Below are 16,495 nucleotides of genomic sequence, written 5' to 3' on the forward strand. Positions count from 1 at the left end.
TCACTACTAACTTTTTCATAGCTCATGATAGTGCATTTTGGGTCAGCTGAAACCTTTAAATTAAGGCATTCTATTTCCATCACATACTCTGTCCATTTCTGTATTTCTGATTACAGAGATCTTTGTTCTGAATGAAGTCTTGTTATCACAAAGCTTGGGATGGTTTAGTTTGACATCTTTCTGATACCACAGTCTGACAACTTCATGTGGTCTGTGGACAGATTTGATGATAACAGGAAGAGATTTCATACAGAAATGAATGTAGGAGTTGCTGAATTCCTCTGTCATTGGAGGACTGCCCTTCACTCATTTGCACCCCCTGGCTATGAAACCTCTGATTTCAGCAGCATTTGTCCTGCAAAGAAACTTATCCATATGTTCACTGTTCAGTGAAAAAATTTTGCTAGATCATTACATCTTACTGTTAACTACTCAGCCCGTCAATTGTTGATGAACTATAAAGTGGACAAATTTATTATTCAGCACGGAATTATTCAGCCAACCATAGGAAAATCTGAATGCTTTGGGCCAAACTCTCAGTGGATATAAGCTGTCACATGCACACAAACTGTAACAAAGGAGAAAGGCTGGTCTGTTATATCAGACTTGCGGAACTCTTCAGGAGCCGATGTATGTATAGCTCTTCTACTGCGGTATTCCGTACACCCAGTAAGCAGATTAAGATGCTGTCACTGTCCTATTGTGTGTGCATTCATGTAGTACCATTATTGCTAGTGCTGATGAAATGCTTTTTATCAGTTTTTCTCGTAGCACCTTAAATAAGAATGAAATACTGCCCGTTTTAAAACCATAGGGATTGGCTCAAGCTGTCTTCTTTTATAGCATAAAAAACAAAGGACATTTGATAACCCACAAGAAAACATCTCTCATAGGTAACAAGTTCTCCCAAAACTGCCTCACCTATATTAAGTGGTTATCTTGAGATGTGTTTATCAAACATCTGCTTATCTGAGGAAATTCAGCTTAGAGGTTTCATGAATTAAGTGAAGTCGTGTGGATGAGGAAGATTACATATGTGAGTAACTGCTCCAGATGAGGATTTCTGTTTGCTAAATGGAACTTGGAACTTTGAAAGGAATAAATTAAGAATAAGGGTTTTAAAAAATCATATACTATTTGCAAAAGAATTCTGAAAGTTTATAATACATTACATGGTGTTGTCTATATAACTGCATCCCAGCCAAGTTACTTCTGGTCTGATGCCATTCTTTCTTTGATACAACAGGCAGTTACTCTTTACACTCATCTGCGGTGTGAAGCTGGCATTCAGCCTTTTAAATGGGTTTCTCAAACCCAGCATTTTGGCTTGGGGCTATGCCAGTGTGATTATAGCTGAAAGACCTTCTGAGTGCTTTTCCTTCTGTTCAGCTTAAGGAGGAGAATTTCTTTTCAAAATGAAATTGTCTAAGATAAGATAATGAGTCTGAGCTGGTTGTGTCAAGTTAGTTGTGGGGTTGTGGGTAGGTTTGTCATTGGGTTTTTTTCAACCTAGTCTCACTTCAGACATGGCAGAAACATTTGCAAAGCACGTTGTCGTAAATGCATAGGAAGAAATATGTTACTTTGGATTGCTTGTTGGAGCAATAGGGGAAAAATAAAACACGATAAATTAAAACTGAACTCACCACTGACTTAGTGATTCAACCTAAGAGCTACTGCTAACTCTACTAGAGCTTTGAGACTTCTCATATAATAAGCTGATAATAAGTCCTATTAGATACTGAATTAATGTGACCTATTCATAAAGGTTGCCTTGGCCGATGAATATGCCCTATGGAAATCAGACTCCAAGCACCATAGTGGTGAGCAGGCATTAGAAGCTTGGTTAAGTAACTTTGGCATTAAATTTTAAATAAACACAGGTAGTAAAAACAATAGTATTAGAGATGGGAAGATATGGGTCTTATATTTTTTAAAATCAATTTTCTGACCAAAATGCTTACAAACTCTCTTTTCAAACTATTTAAATGATCTCATTTCCTATTTACTTTCTAATAACCAAGATCGTTGTCTGCTAGAAAGGAAAACCAGTTTATAAAGAAGTTAGGGGCAGTTTCCTATAATTTCTTGTATCTGAGTCTGAACACTTGTGAGTTGATCTGTCAAGGAGTGTGTGGCTTAATAAAAAAGGTAACATGAGACCTGAGGAAAAAATGCAAAAGGAGACTGAGCAGCCAAAGCCTCAATGATTATCACAGAAAGTAAGTATATTGAAATATTTCTTGAATATTCTTGTTAATGAGCTGAAGTCCTGACCATTTATACGTACATGTTTCTCATTTCTGCGGTTGGTGTAAAAGCAGTTTCTTTTTGGTAGGCTCAGAAATAAAATTGGAGCTGCTTATCACCAAATTCTTAATAGAACTGTTTACTTTTGGTCTTTTTTTTTTTTTTTTTCCTGCTGTGTATTCACAAATGCATTTTAAAGGAAATCAGTCAAAATGAGAGTTTAATTAATAAGCTGTCCTAGAGGTTAGGAGGAGTGAAGGGAATGCTAGACAGGAAAGCCAGGGAAGGTCAGAAGTGATATGAGTGACAAATGAGAGCTTCCATTTTTCACTCAAGCAAATATCACGTTTAGTCTGAATCAGATGTTTTCCAAGCAACATTAAAGTAGTCAGGGCTTTAAAAAGAAATGACAATGAAGTGCCAGAACCTACTTCTGATGTACAGTGCACAACATGCCTGCTGACTTTGTCAGGATGCTGCTGCAGCAGATCCTTGCAATGATTTTCAATTTTAGTGCATTTAAACTTAAGTTTCATGGATGTTCCAGAGGTAAGCTGTATTTACTTGATTATGAATGTGAGAACTTCTGCAGTACCCTCAGGATTGAGTCCCCACAGCCTTGTTTCCCAGATGTACTCTGAGCTGAAGGTATGAACATTAGCACCTGAGGTGGCTGGCTCTGGTAGCAATGACTCTTAGCCAAAAACCCTTCCTTCCTGTTCTGTATTTTGTAATGGCTGATAACATCATTGAAAATATGGCTTAAGATGTCTCTGGGTTCATGGCTGTAGGCAAAATTTGCTCTGATAACCTTTTGGGGGCAGTTAGTTTAAGAGAGTCTAAATCTCATCCTGACCTACTGACTATTGGCTTGCTATGTGTTAATTTGGATTAACACCTTTGTAATTAAGAGCACAGCAGAGAAAAGTACCTGGCAAGGCTTTTTACATGCGTTCTGTTGTCCACTCACTATCTCTGCCCTTCCCTGTCATTTCATCCATTTGGGTGAGTGTACTTAGAACTGTGCTAGTCTTTGCTTGTAGATTTAGCCTGAGTAAAAAGGAAGGACAAGCAATCTCTCCAAAATCTATTTCTATTTTTTCTGTTGTTACTGTTGTCCAGTCCTACTTTGCAGGAAAAAAAAAGACTGAACACTTTGGATAATGCATATATACATACTGTACAAATAATGAGATGCTTTTTAATGAGTTTGTTGCACGAAGAACTTCTGGGAGCAAAGGTGTTGTAATAACGAGCTTGTTTAACTTACTGAATGCTGCTTACATTGCTCCGCAAGCATTCACTTAGCTGGAAAATGAACATAGCAGTTTATTCTTAGTAATTTTCAGTCAGAAATCACATTAAAAGATTCTTATTGGGACTCATATGTAAATGAGCCCTTAAAAAAAGAAGAAGAAAAAGAAAAGTAAAAATCAAAGTCTACGCCAGGATTCTGTGACTGGCAAATCTCAGCATCTACTTCAAAATAGTCTTAAGTCATGGTTTCATTTTTAAAGATGTTGGATAAGAACTCAGTACTGCTGGGAAGAATCAACTGATGTTAAGGGAGAAAACTTTAGCATCTTTTTCTTTTTTTTAATTAAAAAATACCTCTTAGAAATCTTCTCCTTTTTTTTTTCTTTTCTCTTTTTTCTTTTTCTTTTTTTCTTTTTTCTTTTTTTTTCCAGAATACATCAACCATCCATCAAAATAAGACATCTCGAGCCGTGGAAAATTGCTCTAATTGTTATTGGAACAGCATTGGCAGCAGCCATCACCATTGGTCTCCTAGTTTATTTTCTGGCATATGGTAAGATTTACAGAACTTACCACTGTTCTATTCCTGTCTTTAGTGCATCTCCTTTGTGCTTGGGCACATAATGCTGAGATTTTGTTTTTCATCAGTCCACTGGATTGTCTGGAGCTCTTTCCATCCTCATTTAGCATCTTTGCAGATCTCTTCTCAGGAGCATTTCCTGCTATGCAGTGTGCTTAGGGCTGTGGTTTCTGTTGCCTTTCACTTGCTTTCACTCCTTTTACATCTTCCTCTTGATCTACTTCTGGATGAGGTCAACACATGAGTCTTCTTGCCTTTGTTAAGCAAGTGACAGCTGAACCTTCCACTCAATTCTATCTGTGCTGTTTCCCCATTCTCTTGCTCTGATCTCCAGTAACTGCATCCCAGTGTTCAGTGTTGTGTGGACGTGCTGGCCAGGAAGGAGCGTAGCTGACCAGCAGGAAGCTACTTGTGATCTTGTGCACATTGAGCCCAACATGCTGCTCGATGGCCACAAAAGTAACTGCCGGAGAAACTGGTTTTTTGTTTTTTGTCACTGCTTGGCATAGATTGCCCAGCAGAACTGAGTTCTTGTTCCTGGGTTCTTAACTTTTAGAAGTTTTATTTGAATGGGTTGAGTACAAGTAAAGGATTATCCACTCTCCAGACATCTACTTAGTCACCCCCAGACTTTCTTCTAAGTTTATGGCTCTTGGTGCACTGTGAGTATTGCCTGTTCCTCTTCTCTCTACAGATCAGAAGCTCTTCTATTACAGTGGCAACATAAAAATCACCAACATCCAGTACAGTAATGAATTGTCCAGACAGACCACAGGAAGGTTTAGAGACCTGAGCGAGAGAGTTGAGAGACTGGTAAGTTGGTACTGTCAAGCCTTTCCTTTATTAAGGACTGTGTGATGATAGAAAAGCCTTAATGTGAACAGCCATCATTTAGACCACAAGTTTCCAGTATGCCCTAAAACCCTGGGTAGCAGACATGAGCAATAAGTAGCATTAAATTTGTGGTCATACTAGGCAGACTAAACAGTCCCCAAATAACTTGTTTTAGCACATTACCTCTCTTTGTCACTGCAGTGGTGAGGTAGGTATTGATAATATTCTCAGTGTCCTCTTACATCAATGATAATTTGTCCGTGCCTTCTCTTTCCCTGCCTTGAGCCTGAGTACTGTATGCCCTTATATATGTACATATGTGTACAGCACCAGGCACACAAGAGTCCAACCACTCGTGACAAAGTTCACCAGGCACCAAATCATTTCCCTTCTCCTTCCTCTTACAGCCAGCTACCTGGCACCGCTTTCTGGCTTTTCTGCTGCCCCACTGTCTTGAAGGGAAGCATGCTTTTACACCCTCTCCTTAATTGGGGGTGGGGAACTCTATCTGTCAGACTGCTACTGGTGTTGAGAAAACAATACACATGCCTTTTTCCTGCTTCTTTGGTATGTTTTGTTGGGAAACCTTCCTACAAATAACAGAGGGTGCTCATATGGAAATAAATAGATTGCAATTTCCTTTCTTGTTTTCTCTTTGAGACACTTCCCTACAGATGATAATTACAGAGTTCAGCTCTTTACAGCAATAAACATGTGATTGTGCTTGTATCTTTTTATATTTCATTCATTAGAGTCTGATACATATCTTTTACCCCTGTTTAGCAACCTTGCACAGATACTCAGTTAATAAGACAATCAATGTTTTGCTCCCCACTATCATTTAATGTAGGGACATATCATTTATTCACAACACATTGTGAACATTGTATTGGAGAAGTAGGATTTGACAGTGCTAGCATTTCTTCCTAGCTCTTGGAGATCTTAGTCAAGTTGTCCTCTTTTTTTTGTACTTATTTCCTTTCTGTCCCCTTTTACTACCAGTTACTCTATTGTATTTCACAAGATCTGCTTCTGGTGCATGTCTGTATGCACAGTCTTACATAAGCTGCGTTTATGCTGCCACTTGACAGCTATTACCTAATAATTGCAGGCTTCTAACCTTCTGATAGGACCATGGAGAGGGAATGTTCTCCCTGAGCGAGGAGACATTGTGCCTTGCTGAGTTAGGAGGAAGGAAGGGGCTGAGAAGTCTTTGAGGAACAACACTTGAGTAAAGTTGAATCCCTATCTCCTGCTTCATTGTCACCTTTTTTTCCCCTTTTTTTTTAATGTGAGACCTGCAGCAAAGAATCACCAATTTTAGCTAAGAAGCTCCTTCAGACAGTGTCCAGTACAGTCAGAATGTCCACTGAACCTGGCTATTAATTCAAGTACTTGAAAGAAGGTCAGTGCTTTAGAAACTGTCTCCTGTGTGTGCGCTGGGAACTTCTGACGGTAGTGACGATAAATACCAGTGCTGGTTGAGCAGTAAGAAACATGATTTCAGAGTACATTAATTCCAACAGATAAGCAAAACTATAACTATCATACAGGAGACAGTTGCCTTTCATTAGTTCCTGTGACTTTTTTTTTTTTATTTTTTTACAAGTTGACTGTAATTCGGGCTTTAAGTTTTACCTTGCTCTCTCAAAGTTGGTGAGTTCTTTGCTTGATGAGACTGAGAATTGTCCATAAGGTTTGTTGTTTTTGTTGTTTTTTTTTTTTTTAGTGACTCCACACACTAATCAATAACAGTATGGTCCCCATGAGTCTGTTTCTGTCAAAGCAAAACTCAGTGGTGATAAAAATCAAAGCAGTCTTCCTAGAGACAGAAATATCTTCTTGATTTCTTAGCAGACAGCTGCCTCAGAACACGTATGTTTTCATCATCATTGTTTTCACACCATCTTTCTAATAGAATGTAGATAGATGAGTTTGAATTTACCAAAACCCTCTGTAGTCCTACCCCAACTAAGTTCAGAGTTTTAGGTGCCCAATCCTTCCAGTCATCGTTAGTAGGAACAATACTTTAAGCCCATGTTGTGAAATAATGAGTCAATGCAGATAAATGTAGCATCTTTCACAATACTTCGTGTGCAGAGTGAACAGAAGTGAATCATCTCTGATAATCAAAAGCATTCAAATTACCTGAGTTAGTGCAACTCCCTGCTAGTGTTCCCTTCTCTGTTCCCTCCCTTATGAAGCCTCCTTTGTTCCCAGAATAACTCTGAAAGGAACTCTTCTGAGTGTGGAAGTTTCTCCATGAAATAGGTTTTTCATCCCACTGATAGGTCATCCCATGCCTTCCTTGGTACCTGCAGAAAACATCCTGGTGTTTGCTTTGATTTCCACAGCTGAATAGTAACACCCATTGTGTGACATTCCCAACTCTCTTATCTCATTGAAGGCGGGAGGGAGTGCAGGGAGATCATGCCAGAGAGCTGATGAAGCCAGTGTACCAGTCAACATCTCAGGGCTGACTGGAAAGTCTGGAAAATGGATTGTGGGGTGGAGCTGGGGGGACTGAGGAACAGATGATGAAAGCTGTCTGCTTCTTGCTTGGCTTCGTTTGAGTGGTTGTAAGGGTTCCCTTTGTGCTCTCTTTCAAGAGAAACGTGACTGAATGCTGCTGTGGAAAGAGACGTTCCAGTCTGCCAATCTCCTTGTTTTTCTGGCTGGACCAGTCATTCTTCCCTTCCTAGCCTAAAATGCACTGTGCCAGACCCTTTGCTCTTGAACTGAATACAAAGGGAACATTTGCAGCCACTGTTTATTGCTTGAATAATTTGTGCACATATTAGATGCTACCATTTTCCTGCACTGTTGTACCCTCTGGTTTTCTCTAGTTCCTTTACCAGCTTGCTTTTTTTTTTCTTCTCCCACAAAATCTATTCATTCTTTTTTAGATTTCCCAAGTGTTCCATGGAGGTCCTAACCACCATATTAGTAACACCATCCCAAGGGAGATATCCAAAGCTTTGCTCTAAGCTTTGTTTCTTTAATTAAGGATCCCCTGGCACCCCAAATTGCAGCCAGAGCTGAGACAACCAGCTCTGTATGGATCCAAGTGACTGGGATGATCTTGGACAGCAGTGCCAACTGCCTTGTGTGCAGGGAGAAAGACTGAGGTTCCTTGTCTTTGCCCAGTGTAGAAAGCTGTCTTTGACACTAATGGAAAGAGTTGTGTGTTGAAGAGAAGTTGAAATGAGCACTTCATCAAGACCTTCTTGAAGACAATTGCTTCAGACAAAGGCAGGCGAATGTTTAACTGTGAGAGACTAATGGATACTAAGCAACTATGGCTTCTGTCCCCTCAGAACACGGCTGGTTGCTCAACAGAGTAAATACCAGCCTTTACTCTGCTCACCAATGACTTGCAAATGTACCTATCTGCCCTTCTCATCACAACAATAACTTTCTGATTCTTTTTCCTAGATGTTGTAGGAAAAAGAGAGATGTCTATTTGTCTTTCAGACAGACTTTCCCCTCTTTGAGCACAGTTTACACCTTTTTCCTTTCCTGGGCACCTAGTATCCCCCTGCTGCCTACTTTTCTGGCCAGCCTTACTGTCTGGCTGCTTCTTCCTCCTCTAATCCATATGTCTGACTCCCTTTGTGGACTCTTGCATTAGGCACTGTATTCTCCCTTGCTTTTGAAGATCTGCCCTGACCACTGTCCCATATTCTCTCCTGCTCTTTTGTAAGCCAGGCTGTGGGCTGGGTGGCTAGATACTCCTCAGGTAGGAGTGTAGCATGGCTCCCTCCTTGACTAATTGGACTGCTGGGGGAGAGGCAAGGTGTTTTCCCTCCATGAGTACCTCAAGCCACAGAGTGAACTAACATGAGCTTCCCTGCCATCTTACCCTCCACAAAGTACCTGGGCTCTCCTTCTTCTCACCACCATCTAAAACCAACGTAAAACTTACTGTCTGGATCTGAGCAGAGGGATTGGAGCTGACTAGTCCTTTGCATCTTCAGTGGCACATTGCAGATTCTCAGCTGTTTTGGCACAAAATCACAGAATTGTAGGGGTTGGAAGGGACCTCCAGAGATCATAGAGCCCTACCCCTCTGCAAAGCAGGCTCCCTAGAGCAGTCTGCACAGTAGGTATCCAGACAGGTCTTGAATACCCCTGAAGAAAGAGAATCCACAACCTCCCTGGACAGCCTGTTCCAGTGCTCTGTCACCTTTACTGTGAAAAAGTTCCTTCACGTATTGGTGCAGAACTTCCTGTGTTTGGCACATTTCAATTATGACCAAAGTACACCTCAGTTTTCCAGTCCATAGACACCAATGTCTGTGCTGTACAAATGGGGAACTGAGCTGGAGAGCTGAAAGACCAAATCCATATAAAGCTACTTCAAAACCCAAAGAGAGGTCCCTTAGAGACAGAATTTTTTGAGAGTTTACAGATGATCAGGAAATGACCCACCTGGTCCCTTTCTCCCACTGAGGTTTCATGTGTGAGTTTGTGTGGCCTTCTCTCTCAACTGTCGTGTAAATACTTAACACCTCTGTGCTTTGACACCCAATAGCTTGATTTGGCAAATAGATTAGCCTTCAATGGGACAGTTCTCCTAACCAAAGGACTAGCTGTCTGCTTTATATTCAATTATAAACTTGATATAGTTCTTATTTGTGTTGTAAATAGCTTACTTTCACACCTGCATAGCCAAAGCTAGACATACTGACTATGCTTTTCATCTGAGAGAAATTCAGATAGAGCCTAACTTAGAAGTGTGACGGGGGAGTGGGTATATGAGACTCCTCTTGTACAAGACTTGGCTTTTTTTTTTACGGGTCAGACATGAGACAGGTCTTCCTAGAGAGTGAAGCAGTATATCTGCAAGATAGAGAAATGTGAAACAGGTGCTTCAGAGCCAAGAACTATCTGCAGAGTTGGTTGGAACTGTATACAAGGTGTTTCTGTCACACCTTCCATGTAGTGTTAAGGTACATATAGATACAAGACTCTACAGACATGCACCAGAAGCAAGTGCTTTGCTTGATCAGTGCCTTATGTTCCTTGGGTCTAGAGGTCAACTTGCTAAGAACAGAAATCTAAGCCAGCAGGTTTTTGAAACAGTCCTTTAAGACTGCATTTGCTCTGGGAGGCCAGGCTGTGAAGGCTGTAATGTCTAACACGCTGCACATGCCCTGAGAAATAGTGTGCTCAAGTTCAAGGGAGCCTAACTGGACTTCTCTTTTTAACAGCAAATTAAAGCAGTGGTCACTAAAGGTACCATGCAGCTCCATTTCCTTCTCATAGTGTTTCCCTGCTTACTCCCTCTGTTTTTGTAAATCATACGTTTTTCCCTCTCAGCCACTGAAACGCAGAAGGAAAATGAAGACAGATTGGTTAGATCACAGAATAAGAAATTACGCTAGCTTCAGCAGCCAAATCTTTCCAAAGACTTTTCAGAGGAAGTGTCCTGCAGCACCAAAGTGAATTAAGTAAGAATGTTGCTGTTTGTAATAAGTTTCAAAAGAGATTTCGTAGTCTTTTTAAATATAACCCCAATGTCTTTATTTAAAATGAAGCATTCCTAGGCACAGTGAGAATATGCTCACTGAAGTATCTGCTTAGTACTGATAGAAGGTGCAAAGGTCAGAATTTCAACTGAAAGTTTTCCTTGTTATTTAAAAGTATGGCTGTTGTAGTAAAGACAGAAAAATGAAGCTTTCTAATGAATAATATTAGAGATTTTCTTATAATACTCTCTTTTTCTCCAAAATAGCGTATGTTGAAAAAAAAAAAAATCATCCTTTTTTCTTCATATGAAATATCTTTAAGGAGTACTGAGAGGAGCAGTCCTAAAATAAATGTAGAATATTTCACAACTTCTGTTTGAAAAGCTCATTTTAAAGGACTGCTTCCTACAGAAACAAAGTATTGTCCTTGGTCTGGCAGGATACAATAAGGGTGCCCTCTATGGGTGAGGGCTTTGTTTCCAAGGTTGAAAACAAAGCAGAAAGCAGCTTTCCTCATTAATTCTGCCAAGTGGGAAACATGGCAGTGTGCCAGTAGGCAAGGTGACAGTTTGACAGCTTGTTTGTTTAGCTCTGGAATTAGAGGTTGAGGCTGAGCGCTGCAGGTGTGGTCTTAAAGACATAGGTGGAATGCTGTTGTGCTGAGAGGAAACAAACCTCCTCTTTTGGAATTCCCATTGAAATCAAAAGAAGACAAGACTGCCAGTAGAAGCATACACAGTGTTGCTTTTGAAACTGAGAAGCTTTCTTTTTGTTGACTTGATTCCAGTTCTTGTTTTCACAGGAAAAGGAAAAAAAAGGAAAACATGATGTTCTTTGTGATGTTAGAGGGAGCTGATGCAGTGTAGTATGTGAAGCTGCAGCTGAATGGTCTTCATCATTTCTGTCAGTTTGAAATCTGTCTACCTCAGTAGCATGAATTTGCAAGATGAAGTGGTTACACTCATCAACGAACTGCCTAATATTTCTTTAAATTTAATGCAGTGATACTTTAACTTCTTCATGCAATGTGATTTTTCTTAAGTTATACACATACAAACTAATTTTTCTTTGTTTTGCCCCTTCTCCCCCACCTTGGTTAATCGAGACAGAAGATCTAATAAGCGTATACTGAGTTGCAAAATCATTACACTCTCCACTCTCCCCAAAAAAATAACTCAAGTTCAGATCCAGTATGTAGCAAGAAAAAAGGTATAAAATGAGCACAAGGAAAATGAATGTGAATGTGAGCTGGAAAAAGGAATTCAGAATGAAATAAAGGGCAGTTATTGATAGTGTGTGTGACTAAGGGTAGAATCTTATCTTAATTATAGACCTGTGATCCAGAATTACTGCATTGTTAGCTGATAATTAAATCAATGAAGTGATTAAAGATGTGAGCTGATATCACTGAGATCAAAATCTGACTGGTCAAGAAAGAGGTTGTTTAAAACACGGTGTTATCAAGAGGGAGAATTCAATTTCAGTACTTGTGTGATCAGCATCATTTGGCAGTTGTAACCTGACTGCATGGCTATTGAGATATTCCAGATTTTCTAGAAGTAATCTTATCCTAAGATCTGTTTGCTCGTATATTTCTACTTCTTACATATTACTGTGGCTTAAAAAACAAAGGGGACAGTAATTTTTGAGGGAAAAGCCTACCTTTTGAGGGGCTGAAAAAAAAAGCCCTTCTCTGTATTTATGCCTAGGTGGATTTTTCTCCAAATTTGTTTTTCTTCTGGAAAATCTCTTGTCCTAGTGGACAAAATTTCTGTTGCAGTGTGAAAGTTTTGGGAAGATAATTATGGACAATTGAAAGGTGTGAGTGCAGATGGGAATACTTACATGACCTTAATTCCAGTTGTTGCTATTACATGGCTGTAATGAAACTACTGCCATGGCATTCCTTTTAAATTGGTTACACTAGAGATGAGTATGATCCTTCAAATCCTGATGTTATACCAGGTATTAGCTCTCTTAATTTCTTCCATCCCAGTTATTTCTCTGGCACCTATTGCCTTTAAGAACGGTTCAGCTGAGCTCATTTAAGTGCAAAGTCAGTGCTTACTTCTTAGCTTTTAGCAGCTGGCTAATTTAAACTCTGTGAAGAGTTTATGATGATGTTTGCAGGTGCATGGGATCACACTGTTCTTGCCTGCCATGCTGGGTATGACACACACTGTCTTTGTATGTGTGGTTTCTGATAGGAAAGTTTCAGATCTTATGGTTTGCCAGAGGCCTGCGGATTAGTACACTCACTCTCCTTCAGGACTGTTTTCTTCACCTCAGGCAAGCAGTGTGGCTGTAGGGTTGCCACTGCTGTGAGTAATAGGTATCTCTGTTTCTAAAGGGATTGTAATGTCTACGCCTTGGTTGAGGACAGTGCCGGGTTCACCTTCTCTTGTAATCCCTTTTCATCCATCTTTTTCCTGCACTCTCTTCCTCTCATCTCTGGTTGGGCTCTCCACTAGCCACTCAGCTGAAACCTGTGTAGGAGATACGTCAGGCTTCCAAGCAAGCTGCTGCTGCTTGATGGCCAGATGGCTGCTTGGACTTTTGGCAGACTGAGCTGCACATTGGATGCAAATTGGCCAGTGAGTTAGATGCTAGGTACAGAATTAACACAACTGGTAAGTTTAATTTGTATTGTATCATTACTGTCAAATACTGAAGAGAGTCACCAAACTAGGCAGCACATTCTAGTTTGAAAAACTGTTAAATCGCTGGTAATAATTTTTACATCCTAAAGAGCTAGCAAGACAGAGGGAAAAATGTAGTCTGAAGATAGGTGAAGAAGGACTAAACTGGCAGCACACAGAAGAATGGTAATATAGAACAGCAAGAAGATTAGCTCCCAAACCTAATGAATGCCTTTGAACATCCCAGTAGCACAATTCAGTGGGTTCAGCAAATATATCAGAAGAAAGTTCTGTCAAACTGATTTTAAGTTAACATTTTTTATGAATTCTTTTGTCCTGTGTGAGGCAACAGAGCATTGTGTAGTGGAAGAAAACAAAGCTGCTGCACCAATCTTGGGGGTCTATTCTAGACCCAGCTACACATCTGGACAATCACAGCCCAAGTCAGCCTCATCTCATAATGAACAATCTGATTGCTGTCACACGTGACCTACTTCCAGAGCTTGCTTTTCTTTCGGGTCCCAGGGAGGCAGGGTGTATCTGCTGACTCTGACATCACAGACAACTCTCTGGGTTCAGAGGGTTGGCCCTGCTGACATGGTGTGACATGGGAAGAAGAGGATGATGAGATACAGAGTTACTCAAGGTAGAATAGAAAAACAAGTCTTGTTCATCAAGGTGTAAAACTTCTGGCTGTACAGAACAAAGAAGATACTCCTCTGTGGCTGGATTTGTGGAAAAGTGGGAATGTTTTCCCCTTTTCTTCTGTTTTTGTTACTACTACTGTAGTAGCATGGAAAGGTCAAGGTTCGAGAGTGAAGTCCAGTTTGAGAAAATTTTACTGCATAGAGTTTTGATTTAAAAAAAAAAAGAGGATTTGAAATTGAATTAGCAAAATACTACGTTACATTACATTAAACTAATGGTCAAACATCTTGTTTGAACAAATGCTAAAATAAAATGTGTCACAAAAATGTTGTTCACTTGAAAGAAGCGATACTTTGCACTTTAAGAATAATTATAGACTTTGTCTGCAACAGTGGCTGTCACCATTCACCAGCTGCTAGATGAGGGCCAGGAAAACAGGCAAGATGCACTTAATCAGTGGTGAAATTAAGGGATCTGAATATAACAGCATCTCCTTTGAATGGCTGCAATGAAAACAAAATGCTTAAAATGACTGTAGATGCTTCACCCATTCAGGCCCAGGTCCCACCTAGTTACTGAATAAAGTTCTAGTTGCTTTTGCTTCCAGAGCTATTAGTCAGACTGAAAAGTAAGCTGTAACCACACTGCAGAAAAATGTTTATTGTTGGATATGGGTGTGAAAGGTTTTACCAGGAGATTTATGGTAGAAATATGAGGTAGGCAATTTTCTTTGCGAGTTATTATTGGTACGTATATTTCTAATTTTTTTCCTCTTATATAAGTAAGTTCTACATGAATATAAAGATAACTGCTAATGATTCAGGTTTCCAAAATTGTTGTTGAAGGACGGAGTGTGTCTGGAATAGGTTCGTATTTGTCAGAAATCAGTTCGTCAGCGGAGTGAGAGTTAGGAGCCACAGCACAGAGATTTGGCAAGCACGCCTGTCCTGATTAGATATAGCAGCTTATGAAAGTGAAAAAAATACCAGATTAGGTTTGAAGATGTTAAAGACTCTGTGAGAATCACTAGAAAAGAAAAAAATTAATTAAAAAAAATTGGTGCTTATATTCTGTTGGTGATGTAGTACTAAGGCAAATCTGAAGATGGGGAAAATTAATGACAGATTCCTGCTAACACGATAATCAGGGAAGTGTTTATATTTGTGACATGAAATATAAGTAAAAATAATCCGTGTTTTGTCTGAGGGCAAATACTTCCAATAACCAAAGGCCATGGATGGGGGAAACAGGCTTTAGAATTGAAGGAAACAAAATACTTTATTCTTTATTTTAAAATATGTCTCTCATGAAGGGCACTGATAGCAATGAGTAATCAGCACATTGGCAGTATAAATTCCATTTTACATATACAGTAGCTTGTTGCAGTTGCTATCTGTCCACTGTATTTTTTTCTGTGTAACTGTTCTTTCAAATGCTGAAGTAATTTCAGGTAACTGTCAGTAACAGCAAGATTTCAACTCAGTGTGTGACTATGAAGTACTTCTATTTTTTTCTGTCTGCTGTATCCTTTTCAACTTAGTATCACTCTAAAATAGGCAGTTTTAATATTGAATTTATTCTGTATGTATCAATGTCTGACTTCATCTTAGAACGACCAGTGCTGGAAAGAGGAGCTTATGTTCTCTGGAAGGAATCATCCCTAGATTTCTGATTTATTTGCTTTTTTCAGTACTGAGACTTCATCTGAACTTTAAGAACTCTGAAGACTTGGTTCTGAATCAAACTGCCTGAATGGGCTCAAGCCTACAAAAAATTAAACTTGCATGATTTTGTTAGGCATTATTACGTTTTTTGTTTTTTGTTTTTTTCTGTAACACATTTGACACTTCTAGGGTGTATACATTTGATTTGCTGGGTCTTCCTGGTACAAGGAACTGCATAACTCAGTTGTGACTTTGTTGTTTCTCAATGCTTCAGTGATCCTGAAGTATTTCTGGCAGAATTTCATGCTCTGTTATATCACACTGCATTGTCTCACAGCGATCGTGCAATCTTGAGACAACATTCAACCTTAAGCAGGATGTGGTTAAGCTGGTACCAGCAAAGATGTCATTTGGGGATTGATTCCATATGTGCATATGTGTTATAAAAACAAGTTCTAAACTTCCTCTTTCTGATGGTAAATCACAACAGTGATTGGAAGTGTGTAGAATTTGACATCGCTGGTATCCTTGGTCCTGTAGAAATCTATAGCAAAACTAAAAGTTCTATCAAAAAAGATGCCTTTCATTTGGAAAGATTGTTGTAGTGTGTTTCCAGAATGCTTATAAATATCCCATTGTGCCTAGGAGTGAATGGAACAGTAATCTAGTGGCATAATGATGTAGTGTGCTGTAGGTTAAATGGGGAACAGCTGAAGGAAGTTTGGTATTGTATTATTAAGATGTTGGGCTAGATTGTGTTTCTGTGGCTCTGCAATCTGTGATTTTGTAACTGAATGTTTTTTTCTGAATGCTCCTTCCAGCAAACCATTCCCTGTTGTTGTTTTTTTTATTAACTTATGTTTATTTTTTTCAACAGATGGACAAGACATTTCACAATTCCATTTTAAGAAAAAAGTACATCCGTTCACGCTTAGTCAGAGTGAGGTACGTAAGATTCTACAGAACACATATAGATGAGATGTAACAACATGCTCACCAGGCGCAGCTAGAGAGCCGTTGATATGATTCAGTGTGGGAGTCTTATGTATGTCCAGAGCACAATCTGTAACTGATCATAATCTTAACATTTGGATCTTGGTGCAGAAGATATATTTCGGTCAGTCCAAACTCTGTATTAGGTTGTGCATGAAT

At 39.5% G+C, this 16,495-nt stretch overlaps 1 protein-coding gene across 1 annotated transcript in view; it reads left to right on the plus strand.

The window, feature by feature from the left end:
- The window catches only part of LOC122156960 (transmembrane protease serine 11E-like), a 40,572-nt gene that overhangs the window by 3,926 nt on the left and 20,151 nt on the right, over positions 1 to 16,495 (plus strand). The window contains exons 3-5 of the mRNA XM_042812274.1: positions 3,939 to 4,060; positions 4,782 to 4,900; positions 16,221 to 16,288. Of these exons, the coding sequence (XP_042668208.1) occupies positions 3,939 to 4,060; positions 4,782 to 4,900; positions 16,221 to 16,288 (309 nt within the window). The remainder of the gene's footprint in view (positions 1 to 3,938; positions 4,061 to 4,781; positions 4,901 to 16,220; positions 16,289 to 16,495) is intronic.

This window comes from Centrocercus urophasianus, unplaced genomic scaffold (assembly GCF_019232065.1).
Source record: "Centrocercus urophasianus isolate 14NV4802_14NV808 unplaced genomic scaffold, USGS_Curo_1.0 seq_13, whole genome shotgun sequence".
Taxonomy (NCBI): Eukaryota; Metazoa; Chordata; class Aves; order Galliformes; family Phasianidae; genus Centrocercus; species Centrocercus urophasianus.